Here is a 15,281-nt window from a genome sequence, read left to right as displayed (position 1 = left end):
GAGGAAAACAGATGACCGAGATAGAGAGAGGGGGGCGTGCTGAATTTGAAAGAGGAGGCAGGGACAATGAGTGGAGTTCAAAGCAGCTTTGCTCCTTTCCTCCTGTCCATCCCGTGCCCCCCAATGGTAAAAGTGTGGACTGGTGGCAGAAGGGGAGGGGGAGGTAGTTAAAAGTCCATCCGCTCACCCCTCCGACCTCAGACGGCAATGAGCAGAAAAACAGCTGTGGGCCACTCACTCCCCACTCCTCCAACCTTGTCCCATGGGCCCGAGACACACATATACAAACACAGTCAGGCACTCTCATAGGATGTGAACCTGTAGATGCACTCCTAACACATGCACCCTACAGCGTTTTCTCTTTCCTCAAACTCACTTACACACACTCAGGTTATATAATAAGAAAGAAATATATAAATTGTGAATAACATTTACCAATTCAAGCTTAGAAAACATTTCAAGGGATGTGATTGGCAGACGTGGCACTGTAAATGGAAAACCAAAGGAAATGTTTAAGTTTTATGTCTCTTTTTGGATATTTAGTATGACAAATCAGTCAGTGGGGTTTTAATCAAGGTCAATCTATTCAGCAGACCTCACCACAGAGCTGGCTGAGTTTAGCTCCAGTAAACTGGGGAACCAAGCTGGTGGGCTGTCTTGGACATCCCACGCTAGCACCACTATGCCACCGTTTTCATCTAAAATCTTTAATTTTGACAAACGTTTTAAGAAAAATGTGGTATTCTTTGTTCAATCGCAACCATAATTTCTATCTAAATAAACAGCTATATAGAGAGAACTAAAGTGAAACTTGGAATTTTCTGCGAGTATGAAAAAAAAAATACTCCCAAATTGCCACTGGCTGTCTTAACTAAAATCAAAGCCTAAAAGTATGTATGCAATTCTTCAGCGGTATGTATTGTCTTTCAGTTTATCTTTACATTTATTTAGATTCTAAATACATTTTCCAATAGTTTTTCATTTTAGAAAATTAGTTTCTAGCATTAATTTATTACCTTTGTGCTTCCCATTAACTATGTATGAATGCTGATTCCACATCTCAAAAGTGAAGACAATGTTAAAGTGGCTCAAAGCTACTTCTTTCCAATGACCAGCAAGGGCCAGCTTCATTGTGTGCAGAAAAGTCTGATTATATAGATGCCCATGGGAAAAACAACCATTCAGTTCCTGTGATCTATGACCTGAGTGAACACTCAGTGTCACTTCCATGTTTTTTTAAATAAAGTATAGCCCCTATTCGAGTTAAAATGCACAAGAAAGCAGGGGATGTTTCAGGGTGGGCCAAACTTGTCATTAATAAGTCACAATATGAGCCTATGGTATCAGTCAAAGCCAACCGCAGACTTTGAAACTGGGACCTCACTAATCATTGGGTGATGGGATTTTAGCCTAACCCCCAAGAACAAGGCTAATTTCTTCCCACACAGAAGAAGATACAGATAGAATAAAAGAAATTACTCTGACCAAATCAAGCCAGTGGTAATGACAATGGTGATTTTATTTATATAGCACACTTTGTTATATATAAACTCAATCTTCTTAACACAGATGACCAAATCATAAAAAGCTGTGTACGTTCATTGCCTTAAGATAGCAAAATAAAAAAAATTCAACATGTGAAACACAGGAACTGAAAATTTTATTACATGTCTCTATATATTTCATCCCAAACACAAAAAAGTACAACTTGTTCAATTTAATCAGATCTCTGTGGGATAAAACGAAGTGTAAAAATAAATATATAGCCACCTATTATCCTTCAATCTCTGTTTAGTTGGTTAAAAATATCTATTACATTAACTGCTAGCAAGATGGATAAAAAAAAAGATCAACCACTCAATGTTCTCCAAATTATTTTACTTCCCAGATGTTTTGGTTTTAGCATAACTTTAGCTTACTGCAGCTGACTAGCTTGATGCTATCAATGGCAGCCATTGATAGCATTCAAGCTAACCAGCAATAAAGGCAATCACTGTACAGTCATTGATTAAAGCCATTAAATAATGCAGGTTATTGTAATCAATACATAAACTATACTACTTAGCTTCCCTGTGTGATCTCTCACAGCAGTAGATACTATGTTTTATCCAGCTAGCTTCCACAAAACTGTAGATAGCTATTGAGAAAATGCCCAAGTCAAGAAAAAACTCAACTAAATGCACATCACTACAAAATTGCAAAGATATCATATTAGAGTTCCATCGTAGTCTGTTATACATATGGAAAATGCATCCCATTTTTGTAGTTGTTTTACAATTCAGTTTTTAGCACTTCAAATCAAGTTGTGTAAAATCAAAAAATAAGTGAAAGAAAGACATAAAAGTTTTATAGAGGATTATGTTTTTATAGGTTAAGAACTGGTTAACTTACAGCTTTCCTGAAGTGGAAGTAGATTCAGGTTCCCCAACTTTTGCTGATTATGAAATTCTCTGTATGAAAGTGAGATCAAACTGTCCCTGAACTTCTTGTATAAACCACTCCAAAAGATGAAGGGAACCGTAGATAATCACAGTATTGAACAAAGGCCAAAGTTATCTGGCGATGCTCTTCCTGTTCTTTCTCACAAAAAGCAGAAGATACTGGTTCTGCCAAGTTGACCTTGAATCCATCTTGCCTTATGCAACAGTCCATCTCTTGGTATGTTCTTCACACTCACACACTAAAATACCTGTTCCACCTGAATGGACTACAGGTATTGGGTCTTGCTAATAGAACTTCATCAATCACATGAGACAAGGACAGCTGTCATCTGTGTGTGTGGGAAGATGCCGTCCGGCAAACACGGCCCTTATTACCAAACAGAAACAGAAAAATTAGTCAGGAGGGATAAGAAGACAGCAATGGTCTGTAGTCACCACTTGCAGAACCATTCCCTTTTGGGGGATTGCCTTGTTGTTGCCTCTCGAGTGCACCTGTTGTCACTTTCACTTGCACCAAAGCAGATGAAACTGATTCACAGTGGGTTATGCTTCCTAACAGAACAGATTGATATCCCTTAAGTTTAAGTGATTTTGTGTTATACTGTGATAATTAAGGGTTCCTTTATATTTAAGCTGGGTGTCTTACGACAATACTGTCCGAAAAGTTGTGCTTTATGTTGCTGTCAGAATGACATAAAGTACACTTCAGTAACAACTCAAAGTTGAAGTGTTCCAAAATTGTGTTTACTGGTTATGTAGTGTTAGAGAAAGAATAGCATGAACTTTTTTTTAGCATTACCTGCAGTTACAAAGTAAATAGGAAGAAGAGCTATTATTACTCAAGGGTTATTAGCTGTAATACAATATTTGCAGTAAAAGCACACAAAGTAGATCAAACTTTACTGTTATAAATCTGTATCAGATAAATCGGATAGTTTTTACCACTAAACCTGTAAAAATCAGATATAAAAGCTGTTTATATAAAGTTTATTCTTTCTCCAACTACCAATGGTACTACTTCTGTAACAGTTCTAACAGTCAAGTGTTTGTCCCACTTTGCTGCTTTAATTACACTTGAAATTATATATTTTCAGATAAAAACATACACACACACACACACACACACACACAAACACACACCTCTTCTCATGTCTCAAAAAAAAAAGAAAAAAAGATCATACTGCCTGGAAAAACTGAAATTTTAGAATTTATTTTATCAGACAAGGATAATTTTAAAAAGTATGAAATGTCTTTCCATGGTTATTTAGTATTTATGATTCTGATGTATTTTGCTACACTTCTGCTGCCTTTACTCGTGTTGGGGCTCCATAAGTGTAACAAGTGTATACAGTTTTCAGTAAAACCTTAACTATTCCATCCATATTGTAACTGTATGCATAATGATTTAGCCTGAAGTGTAAACAGATGGTGTCTATGCTGATGCTGTTAACAGTGATGCACATGATAATGAATCAAATTAACCTGTTAAACACTGAGCTACGAAACGAGCACCAGGCCAGACTGAATTACACAGTATTGTCTTTAATCACAACAGAGTGGGAAAGTCTACAGCCTACATGGCCAAGACTCCCTTATTTCAGGTCCCAAAACATATGCACTTATAGGTCTCACTAACACCCTCCAGTGTCCATGTTTGGAACTACAGTCCAGTTCCTGGAGCCTCTTCTCTCACCTTCACAGTGAAGCATCACACAGCAACACTGAGGAGGTTGAAGTCCTGACAAGAGAGTGGAGACATGGAAGAGTCCTTCTAGCTCTTCTTTAGTTGATTTTTATTTTTTAATGATTCTAGCAAGCCCTTGATCCTTTCACTGGCCGGCTCCCTCCTCCTTTTCTTGCGACTTTTGATCCCTGCGACCTGCGAAGGCAGAAGGAGGGTAGCGAGTCCCCAAGGTGTGGGTGCACCTTCGCCTCCCGCACCACCACCTCTTGGTGTGCTGGTTTCACTCTGCTGGAGCAGCCAGGCGCTCTCCTGACACAAAGCCACGAATCGGTCGAGTTGGCTGGCGTTGACGTTCTTGCTGACGTTTAAAGAGGTTTCAAACGGGTTCTGGATGTGCAGCGGGGCCACCTCTGGTTTGTTCTGCTCCTTGCCCTGGAGGGAGAGGGAAGGGGACAAGGCAGGTTGAAAACACATTCGTGAGCAGCAGCAGCTGTAAGTGTAGACCTTCGTGTCCTGTGCGTCATGGTCCATCAATTTCGTTGGTCATGGACTCAGCCTTTTGCTGCTTTATCTGGGGCACACATAGCTGAGTAGAACACCTCTCTGCAGGGTAGCAGATGAAGAAGGGAAATGGACATGTCTTTTTTGACTTGGGGAAATGAGCAGAGTTTTTTGAATTTACCCAAAAAAAGAAGGAAAAAAATTAGCTTAGCCTGAAATAAAAAAAAACATACATGGTCTGTATCTGTCCAAATGCCGTGGCCATCAAATAAAGTATCAAAATGTGGGTCAGAGGGAAGTCAAGAAGCTTCCGTGGTACTTTGCATGCTGTATCCTGCATAATGCCTGACAGTAAAGGCACAGGGGGATAAAGGATGGGCAGGAAGGATTAAAGATGGCAACATAAAGCCATCAGTCAGAAAAGGGGAGTGAAGCGGTGAATTGTAGCACAGTAAAGCAGATTTATGGTGGTTGCTCCACTGTTGAAAGCCGATAGGCAAGGGTCACAACCACAGTCTACCTGAAAGCTTCCTGTGCTGTAGGGAGGCTATGTCAAACTTCACATTAGTCTCATTTATTAAGCTGGGGTCTCTCTTTCCCACGGGTATCGATTCATTAAACTCTAAGCTCTAGCAAAATCCCTGCATCTCATATACTGTGCCATCAAAGCATGAAGAGCTACTTTATCAACAAAATTTCTACTGGGAAGAGTAATAGGGAGTAAGAGGCATATTATTCAGCACTGAACATTTTAAGCAGTAGGTTAATTAACTATCGCGTATAGACAGAGAGGAAAAATTAGCCCCAAAAACTCCCAACGATGAAACACTGTGACTTCCATCGAGGATGTTCCCTGCTTGCCAGTAGAAAGTATTACGCAGGCAAAAACAGCCACATCAGGATAAATGTGGGTATAAAAAGAACAAATATGCATTTGTTTGCAGTTAATGTGACAGACCTCCTAATTGGGATCTAAAGCTCAAGGGCGCCAGGCTCCTGTGGGGCCGGCATCAATCACATGAGACGAGGACAGCTGTCATCTGTGTGTGTGGGAAGACGCCATCCAGCAAACACGGTCTTTATTACCAACAGATTTCCCTGCCGGAGCTCAGCTGGGTGCAAGAGTTGAAAGAAGACTGAACTTCTCTCTGTGTGCGTTTTAGGTTTTATTCCAGTTCCTTAGGTGTGAGGATTTGGACTAACACAGACACTGGACTGACTTTAAAACCATATTAATTTTTTGTCACATTAGCATGTAGATGTGGGAATCCCCCGACATCATATGATATGATATTGTCAAAATACTTCACACACACAATACAATATTATTGTAATGCAATAACTACAAATGATGCCCTTAGGGTGTTCTGATATCGTCGTGTTGGTGTTGTTCCCAGATATCATGAAAATGTTGTTCCAGGTTCAACATTGCAAGTGACCAATCACATTGTTCTGACGTCAGTCTTTTGCGTGCCAAGCCATTCGTCCATTTATGAAATTCCAATATTGCAAGGACAATATCAATTCTGCTTACCGTTTATCAAAGGGTTAGGGTCAGGGTCCGCTGATCGGCGGACAGAGTCGGTTTCTCGCAGCTTAAGTACAGTTTTTTGTTTTACGGCGGTTTCTCCCGAAGTCGCAAAAGTATGACGTCACAACATTCTGATTGGTCACTTGCAATGTTGATCCTGGAACAACATTTAGTATGATGATCTGGGAACAACACCAACAAGACGATATCAGATTGTGCAATGCCCTTAAAGCTAAACTTTGTCACTATCTATTTTATCCACTAAGATACTCTGCTTGGAGAATGCACTCCTACTGTGGTAATAACTACCTACTGACATGGTTTTTATGCTTTTGTGTTGAGAAAGAAGATAAAGAAGGACTCTGTAGCATAGTAGTAGAGATGAGGACTGCTGAAGAAGCATAGCCGTCTGTCTGATGGATGCATGCGTAGTGCATCAGTTGCTAAAACAAAACAAAAAAAACAAAAAACGGCAGATGCTACAGAATTTACATCACAATCAGAAACTGAGATAATCACGGAAACTGTAACACTGGAATAAATGACTGCGAGGATGCACAGCTCAATTAAACGATGTTAAAACTACCTGCATACAGTTATGCCAAATGTGTATGTATGTGTGTGCCCCACCATAACTCTGCAACGACTGTGCAGTACTGCAGAGGTCAGATCCACTAATAAATCCAAGCCCACACTGAAGGACCCCAGTTGAGCCTTTTTACGACATATGCAGCAATGCTGACAGTATATCAGAACACTCGGAGCCATCGCGGCTGTTTTTCAGCTTAACAGTCCAGCTCCGTTCAAACGTTCCTTTAGACAGGAGCCTCAGTGTGTTTAGAAAACTTGATTTGAAGTCTAAATGGCAGCTTTGAAGTAGAGGGCTATTTGCCTTGTCCGAAATGTTTTACAAGCATTTGTCAGTCTAAAAGTTTTGCTGTAGCTTTGACCGCTCTTTGCCGATTTTAGATTTTAAACTGGAGCTCCCACTTAATTCACATTTGCTCCCTTTTGAATGTGAGGAATTTTTGGGATATCTATTTATTTATTCATGCAGTTGGCATGGAGAGAAAAAAAAGCACAGGAAGCGATTGTTGGTCTCATTATTATTTCATTAGCAGAGGGAGAAATCCTTTGTACTGACTGATACAACATGAGTAGAACTTCCTAAGCAACTCAAAAATCAGCTTGTTTGCAGCATTTCCAAAATGATGCTTATGATACTTTTCTCTTTGTAGAATATGGGGGTTTTTTTTTTCCAGCTCTCAGAAGTGGACATATACATGGATCTGTTATGCCTGCTAATCACTGGCCTCCCAGACAAGAGGTTTAAACATCAGGAGGCGGGGCTTGTTCTCCCAGATGACCATGTCATATCCACTCTCTATAAGACCACACAGATCACACAGCAGAAAATCTGTGGTGCCAGTTGAATCTCCCTTCAACTGGCACCAAACTATGACCTGAGGCAGTTCTGGATAATCATGCTCACCTTTCTGATATTTATGGACATCCGGCTGAATGGGAAGGTGGCGTAGAACTCGAAGAACTCACCCAGCAGTTGCTCTAAACCAAAGATAGAAAACTGGAATTAGCATAAAAGCCCGCTAACACAAATGTCACCGACATATCAAACTGTGGGGGGGCGGTCTCTTGTGCTCACCTAGCGTCTCTGTGTTGCTCTGAAGCTGGATCTTGTTGAAGTCGCTGACAAATGTGCAGTCGTTCCCCTCGATCACGGTCTTGTCCCCGGGGCCTTGTGGAGACGAGAGCAGGGATACAAGGTAAAACATCTGCCTTTACACGCCTGCGACGGCCATAAACAACACACAGATGGATGGAGTCACGCGCTCGTGGCCAGAAAACAAGAAAGCAAGGGGAGAGCAGGCGCACGTGATAAACAAAAAAAGAACAAAGACAGCATGTATCATGTCCTTCCTTGGCTGGTTTACATCTTTAACCGTGCCCTTGTCGAGTCTCCTTCACCACCATGAGGCTGGTGTGTGTGTGTGTGTGTGTGTGTTATACTGCTGTTTAAATAACTGCCTGGAAGCGCACATGTGTGTGTGTGTGTCTAGAGGAGGTGGGTCATTGACCTTCCCAGAGTGATGGGCCTTTTATTGTCCTGTAAGCACTCTGTGTGATAGAGTCTGCGCTAAATGGTGTGCCGAGGAGGAAGAGGAAGGAGAGGAGGGGAGGAGGTGAGGTTAGATTGCTTTTGGAAGGCAATTATCAGGCAGCCAAGGTGACAGAAAGAGGGGCAGAGGGAGGCGAGTGGACTTGCGGGCAGATTGGTGTGACGGCAGTTCTATTAGAAAAGGACACTGGGTTAAACATTCCTAACACATATATACATGGTAATAAGATGGATGGCTGGAAGGCTTTCCCAGGATGCTGAGTATTAAATAAAACAAGTGAACAGTCTCCAGGGCTGTAGATGAAGGATGTGTGTTGTACTCAGTGTTGCAGGGTCACACCTGACATTGAAATGCTGCTCTTGGCTACAGTTAAATTTGAAAGTCATGGACACAGCAAAGGTGCATTGAACACAATTATGCTGCATGGCAATGGCACCTATGCTCAGGCTGAGGACCCCACAAGGACAACGCCTCTCTTTATCTGAAGTGGGCACAGCAGGTGGACCAACACTTAACAAGTCATCAAGCTTGGTTTACCAGATCAACTTGATTGTGATATGGTTGTGCCCTGTCTGCTAAAGAATACATACATTAGCAGATAACTGGGCTTTGTCTATGACCTGGAAAACGCAAGTGTTTTAGCACGTCTTGCAAAGGCAGCTGCTGGTCCCTGCCAGGCCGAGGGGGCCTCTGCCATGGGAGAAGAGGCCCGGAAAGCAATGGGTCTGCATGCTGCAGAATCCAACACACACCTCAGTCACTGAAAGCAGCAGTAACAGGACACCATTAATTATCCCTCCACAAGTTCAAAAGGTCCAATCTAGACCACCGGGTGGCTTCACGAGTGTGAAAGCTGCAATAAAGATATTAGGACCCTCAGTGGTGAGTGGATGCCCGGATTACTACAAAGGCATAAAAACGTGTGGAAAGAAAAAATCGTTTGAATTGTTTGATGTCATTTAAAAGACACTGTTTAAACTGCAGTTGTTTCAACAACATCTCGTGTTGTTCATCACTTCTTTTGTAAATAGATGGTTCATTAGAGGTGAACAAATAGTCACTGGAGATGTTATGAGAGAAGGATCCGGAATTCCATGACAGCAAAAATGGTGCTAGAAGTGCAACGTCCGTGAATGAAGTCAGTGAATTTTTCAAGCTGTTTTAATCCAATTTAACTGGAGATTCCATGTATGTATTTCTATAAACAAATAAAGCTCAAAGTGTCCAGAGGTGCTTAAACATGGTTACAGACAGAAAAGACTTTCCCCTTGCTTTCCCAGAGAAAATCACCCCAACCAGCTGTAAATGAGAATTCTTGTTACTTCCAAAATGTGTTATTTTCTTCCTGAATTCAGCAAAATTTTACAATTTGGTGCTTTTCTTGCCTTTATTTGCCAGGAAACACAATATTCATGGAGTGGGGACTGCTGCTCTTACTTTGTTCACCTCCTCCCTGCTGCGTGAATTTTACTCTGACTCAGTTAATTGGAACCTTTTCACACGTGCACTGGGACTGTCCTCAAAGCAGGTATCTTACACTGAAAATCTAACTTCCTTAACACCAAAAGTTTTTGTTGAATCATTTATGACATTTTTCATTTCTAAGTAACTAATTGACCAAGGTATATTTGTGAGTGTGACTACAGCTGTACAGAGAAAACCCCCACCCCACACTGCCGCTAGTGTACTCGGTGGTTGCATTTATATTTTGGGGAACAGTTAGTAAGCAACGTGTGAAGAAAAAAAAAGGCATTATTAATTTATGAACTTCTTGTTTTTTGCCTGACACTTAAATAAGAAAGATGTTTTCTAGTGAACGCGTGTTTGCTTAAGATTGGAAAGTACACTGTTTTTGAAGCATGAAGAACGAGACTGTTGTGTTGGGCTGTGAAATGCTACGCTTAGAGTGATTGTTAAGAATAGAAAAAAGCAAAACTCTTAATGTTATTAACTAAAACACTACTGAAACTTTGAACCTTATTAACAAATTCTCAGAGGTCCGCTGTGTGAGTGCTGGATGGTACCTGCGAGGTCCCACAGGTGGTCCAGTGTGGGGATGATGGGAGAAGTCCTCTTCTGCAGGAAGAACAGCACCATGACAGTGAGGGAGAAGTTGGTGATCCAGGCCCCGGGGATGCTGCTGGTGACTCCGTGAGCTCGGGCCCAGCAGCGTACAGTGAACACCAGGCTGCGCACCCGAGGGTCCAGCTCTCCATACAGGTAGAGCAACTCTGTGCTCTTCATCGCCACCCTGTGGAGAACACAAAGAGTGACATCTGAGCATACGGTGCATCCAGATAGATGCAGTTTTCACAATCTGAGGTTCGGAGCGCTAGAGTAGGTTATCATCAAGGATGTGTCTGTGTATTTCTGCATTCATCCCTCCTTTGACCCAGATGAGTATCCCAGTTCCTGATGCTGGGAAACATCCCCACAATGATGCAGCCACCATCGTGCTTCACTGTAGGGGTGATTTTGACTACTTTTGTTTACTCCAGACATGACGCTCGGTATTCAGGCCAGAGAGTCAGAGATCTGAGAGTCCTCTAGCTGATTTCTGGCAAACTCCAGGCGGGCTGTTATGTACTTCTCACTGTCTGATTTTAGAGATTTCAAATGGAAATTTAGTAATATGGAATGGCTTTTGAAAATAAATGACACTATGTTCAATTATAAAATGCCTGCATTTTGCCTTAAATATAGAACTTGGAGATGTGTTAACAGCATTAACAGTTCAGAGAAATGGTGCAAGGGCCGACCATTACAGGTCAGAGAAACTAAATGTACCGCTGGAGAGCAGCATTCAGCTGACTCGGCTGCTGTTCGTCTGTTTTTCTTGAATGCACGCATTCACACCTCAGGCAGGAAGGTGCTATGCTTCAATGATGTGTGAGCACGATTTAAGAAAAGTCCCCCCTCTCACAGCCACCCACAGATGCTGGTTCAACTCCATTTCCTTAGAAACTGCAGAGTGGTTTTCTGTACGTTAGCAGGTGTGTGTGTGTGTGTGTGTGTGTGTGTGTGTGTGTGTGTGTGTGTGTGTGTGCGTGCGCGCGCATACTTGTGTCACACACCAGCAGAGACCACAAGTCAATAACGTTGGAAGGAAAAGAAGTGAAACACAAACAAGCCCACACTTCGTGTTCAGTTTCACAGCGGAAAAATGCAAGACTGACCCATTGTAGCACTTCCTGCCAGAGTCTGGTTTCTGTCTGGGAGCTTTTATAACGCAAGCGTGGTCAAAAATGGTATTATGGGTAACGTAAAAAGAGCATTTACTGTGAAGCAAGAGAACTGTGACCAAGTCAAATCTGACATTTTACTCATTCCACTGACGTCAGAACATCTGCGCTGACTGAGTACCTGTTGTTGGCTGTGAGGTCACACTGAAAGCCAGACGGCTGGTGGGCGAAACGGACCAGAGGGCACCGTGCGTTGAGAATTTTCTGTACCCCCACGCAGCCGGGCCCAAACTGGTCGACGCACTCCCCGATCACAGACAGGATGCTCTGAGTAACGGCTCGCTCTGAATTGGCCCGCTTCATCTGGTACTCCAGGGAGAGGCCTGACTTAGGCTGCACACACAGGGAGGAATATACAGAATAACAGATATGTTTACACTTTAATTTTTCAATTGTTTTGTCCTAAGAAACCATGAGGCATACAGTGGTTATTTTCATTTGATCCTATAGTATCTCCACACCTTTCTGTCTTATGACATGTAAATAAAGTATTCACCTAATACATGTTTCAGGGTGACTCTCTTCTATGTCAAGTTGATGTCTGTGGTCATTCTAGTTGAGCTGCCAGTTAACCGTTACATTACTGCAAGTGCATTCATAGCTTTCAAACAAACTAAAGACAGACACATGCACATCAGCTGTCTGAAAGTCAGACCAACACATCAGCATTTTTAGTTTGGCAATAGTGGGGATCTAGCAGATGGCAAAAAGAAAGAAGCAACCACTTTTGCACCACTTTGTTTGGTTTTATGCAAAGGATTTCTGGGTAGTGCGTCGCTGTGGGGTGATATCAGGAGATAAATCAATATGTGAGGGCAATTTTTATATACATGTATAGGTGGTTTCAAACATATGTGCCATGAGCCAAACATACCCTGCAAAAGGGTTCAATGCAGGCCACTGGATGCATTTTTAAGTAAGACCTACACAACAAGAACCCCTGCTGCACAGAAGCATTCTTTTGGAATAAAAACAACCAGAAACAACCTGCGGCATATTTTTCAAATTCCTCCTACTTTTTATGAGCCATCTGTGATGTTTCATTATATGAATATACTTCAAAAAGTGCTTCATGGGAATTTTTTTATATGCCGCTATTTAATGGGTTTACTGGTCTAGCTCATTTGAGATCAACTTGGACAGCATGTTGCCCATTAACTTAAATAAGTTTGATAACTCTGTCACATGTTTTATTGCTCCCTCAGTGCCACTGGATAATAAAATGAAATTGGTTCATGTGTGATTGTGGTGGCAAATCCGCAATTGCTGGCAGAGGCACTTAAAAAAAGTCTAAAAATACTAACCTAATTTCCTATAACGGTGAAGGTAGACAAGTGCAAATGCCTGCAGCCAAGCATTCAAAGCAATGGAAAGTGAACAAGAGAGGTGAAGAGCAGAGTACAGGCAGGGTGAGTGGGTGGAAATGAGTGTCAGGGGCGACTTATGACAGTAAGAAAGCAAGACTGAAAGGGAAGGTTTATGAGCGGGTCGTGAAACCATCTATGATGTGTGGCTTGAAGACAGTAGCACTGACAATAAACACAGAAGGCAGAGCTTACAGGTGGTGGAGATGGTGATGCTAAGATTTTCAATATATTAGAAATGAGTACATCAGAGAGACAGCTATGATTAAGCATTTTAGAGACAAAGTCAACAGAAAAAGAGAAAGACCACAGACAGGATTCATGGATGACAGAGGAGGACGTTAAGGTCACATAGAAGCGGATGATCTGCTGTGTCGACCCCCAAAGGGAGCCGAAAGAAGCAAAAGAAGAACATGGTTCTTTCATATGCCTTTTTTTGGTGTCAGAGACAACAAAACAAACCAAAGGAGTAGTTAGTTTAGATGCAGATAAAATGCTTAAAAGGAAAGCTACCTCACAACTCACAAGGAAATCACTGCAAACTGTTTGCCAATAAATCTAATATTTTCTAAAGAAACCTAGAAAGCCTCATTACCAGTTTCACATTGCGTCCAGTGATGCTGTCCAGATCCAGCAACATATCCAGGTCACAGCCAAGCTTTCCAAAGCCATTCACTGATGAGCCAAAGGGTTTGATGGTGCATTCTGGAAAATAAGCGGTAGCAATATCCTTGAGTAGGGAACAGACGAGGAAACGCAGCCTGCTGTTCTCCTCTGTGAGTTGATAGGCTTCAGTCAAGGAGCTTATCTGCTTGTCTATCTGAGGGAAACCAGGAAATGGGAAACATCCAAATCAATCAACTTCAAACAAGACTTAAAATGTAAGTATAACTTTTGATGTGATAAGTCAACATACACTCTCTTCTCTGGAAAGTCTCTTTATTAGCTCACTGATGGGAATAGTGGTCTGAGGTTGGCACTGCCGGCCTGACAGTTGGTTTGATGAGTCCACTGAGCCGAGGTTTCTGAGTGACAACAGTCTGGATTTGAAAGGCACTGCGGATTCGTGGCTGCCACCAGGAATTGCCACCCCTTCAAGTAAAGACGTAACACTTTCCTGGTTGGCAAACTCCACTACAGCATACACTCCCTGGAGAATTACAAAATATCATAATTGTAACATAATTCCAACAGGGTGGTGAGGTAGCAGTACTTGCTTATCAGAAGAGGTTGGTCTTTTACTCACATAGCTTTCATAAAAGAAGTATTTATTGATTTCTCCATGTTTTGATAAATACTTGAGGAACTTTTTCTCATTGGTACTGGACTGACAGCTGATGAGAACGGACCTCTCTGCTTGTTCTTGTCTCTCCATGTGGAGAGTGTGCAGAGACTTCCTTCCATTCTTTTCATCTGACAACAGAGAAGAAGCCATCCAACAAGTCAAGTTTTTTTCTCTGAGAGTAAGACATTTAAAACTGTGTAATAAGCACACCGTTGTTAACAGACAGACAGGCCTAACATTAGTTTCAACTTGGGTGACTGATATCAGCTTACTGGGAAATAATATGACATTTACCGGTGACAGCAGGCAATAATTCTGTGGTGTGTCACGTCAGTTTTGCACTGATAAACGTTCAAAGACTGGGATGCACCAAATTGATAATAAAATGCAAAAAGTGTGATGTATCGTCGGTTAAGTTCTAGTTTTCATTGTTCAATTGTCCCAGAACATGTCAACAAACCTCATTTAAAAAACTGTCAGTTTTACAGTGGGGCTTTCTATGTAAATATACACGTCCCGCAAATGACAGGTACAAGCTCAAAACGTTCTATATAATAACATTTTAGCCCAAAAAGAGTTATCGCGTTGTTATCGTTAACAGTCACACTGCCGAATTTTACGTATGACCCAGTGATTTCTTACAGGTCACACATTGTGTAAAACGCACAACGCACTCAGAGTTACGGCCTTCACCAACAAAAATATAACGTTTCTCAGGGGAGTTTGGAATGGTGCTCACTCGACATCACACGGCGGTGTATTGGGGCTAGCCTAAAGGCCAGCTTCTCTTCTAGGCTTAATTACTAACCACTTTCGTCACTTCGAGTGGCCTCAGCTCGGGCAATAACGACGTCTGTTCCTATACTTCTGTGAAGAAACGCGTCGGTTTTCTGTAGGCACTTCGCGAGGCTGGCCCTTCCTCTCATATGTAACCTGCACACAGCAAAGGAGGACGCCATTGTTTTTCGGAATGAAGCGTAAATGCGCATGCGGCTGGTCCTGTCTACGGCAACCTAGAGATACCAGAAAAGACACTTTCTAGTGTTTAAAAAACTATCATCCGATTTCTTTGGGCTGACTCTGTAACGTCTTTTA

At 41.9% G+C, this 15,281-nt stretch overlaps 1 protein-coding gene across 1 annotated transcript; it reads right to left on the bottom strand.

The window, feature by feature from the left end:
* Positions 1 to 3,963: 3,963 nt before the first annotated feature.
* On the bottom strand, positions 3,964 to 15,175 carry mtpap (mitochondrial poly(A) polymerase). The gene is made up of 9 exons (XM_085467534.1): positions 14,995 to 15,175; positions 14,148 to 14,314; positions 13,818 to 14,051; positions 13,497 to 13,721; positions 11,659 to 11,870; positions 10,320 to 10,546; positions 7,821 to 7,913; positions 7,650 to 7,723; positions 3,964 to 4,557 (listed from the first exon to the last, which is right to left on the bottom strand). Exons 1-9 carry the CDS (start codon positions 15,173 to 15,175, stop codon positions 4,213 to 4,215), a joined length of 1,758 nt encoding a protein of 585 aa, XP_085323660.1. The 3' UTR covers positions 3,964 to 4,212.
* Between the last annotated feature and the right edge of the window lie 106 nt (positions 15,176 to 15,281).

Source organism: Copadichromis virginalis, linkage group LG9 (assembly GCF_057382275.1).
Source record: "Copadichromis virginalis isolate Kocher_CV1m ecotype Utaka linkage group LG9, C_Virginalis_male_GT1.1, whole genome shotgun sequence".
NCBI lineage: Eukaryota > Metazoa > Chordata > Actinopteri > Cichliformes > Cichlidae > Copadichromis > Copadichromis virginalis.
The sequence above is the reverse complement of the archived record's forward strand: the minus strand, read 5'-3'. Positions and strand labels throughout refer to the sequence as shown.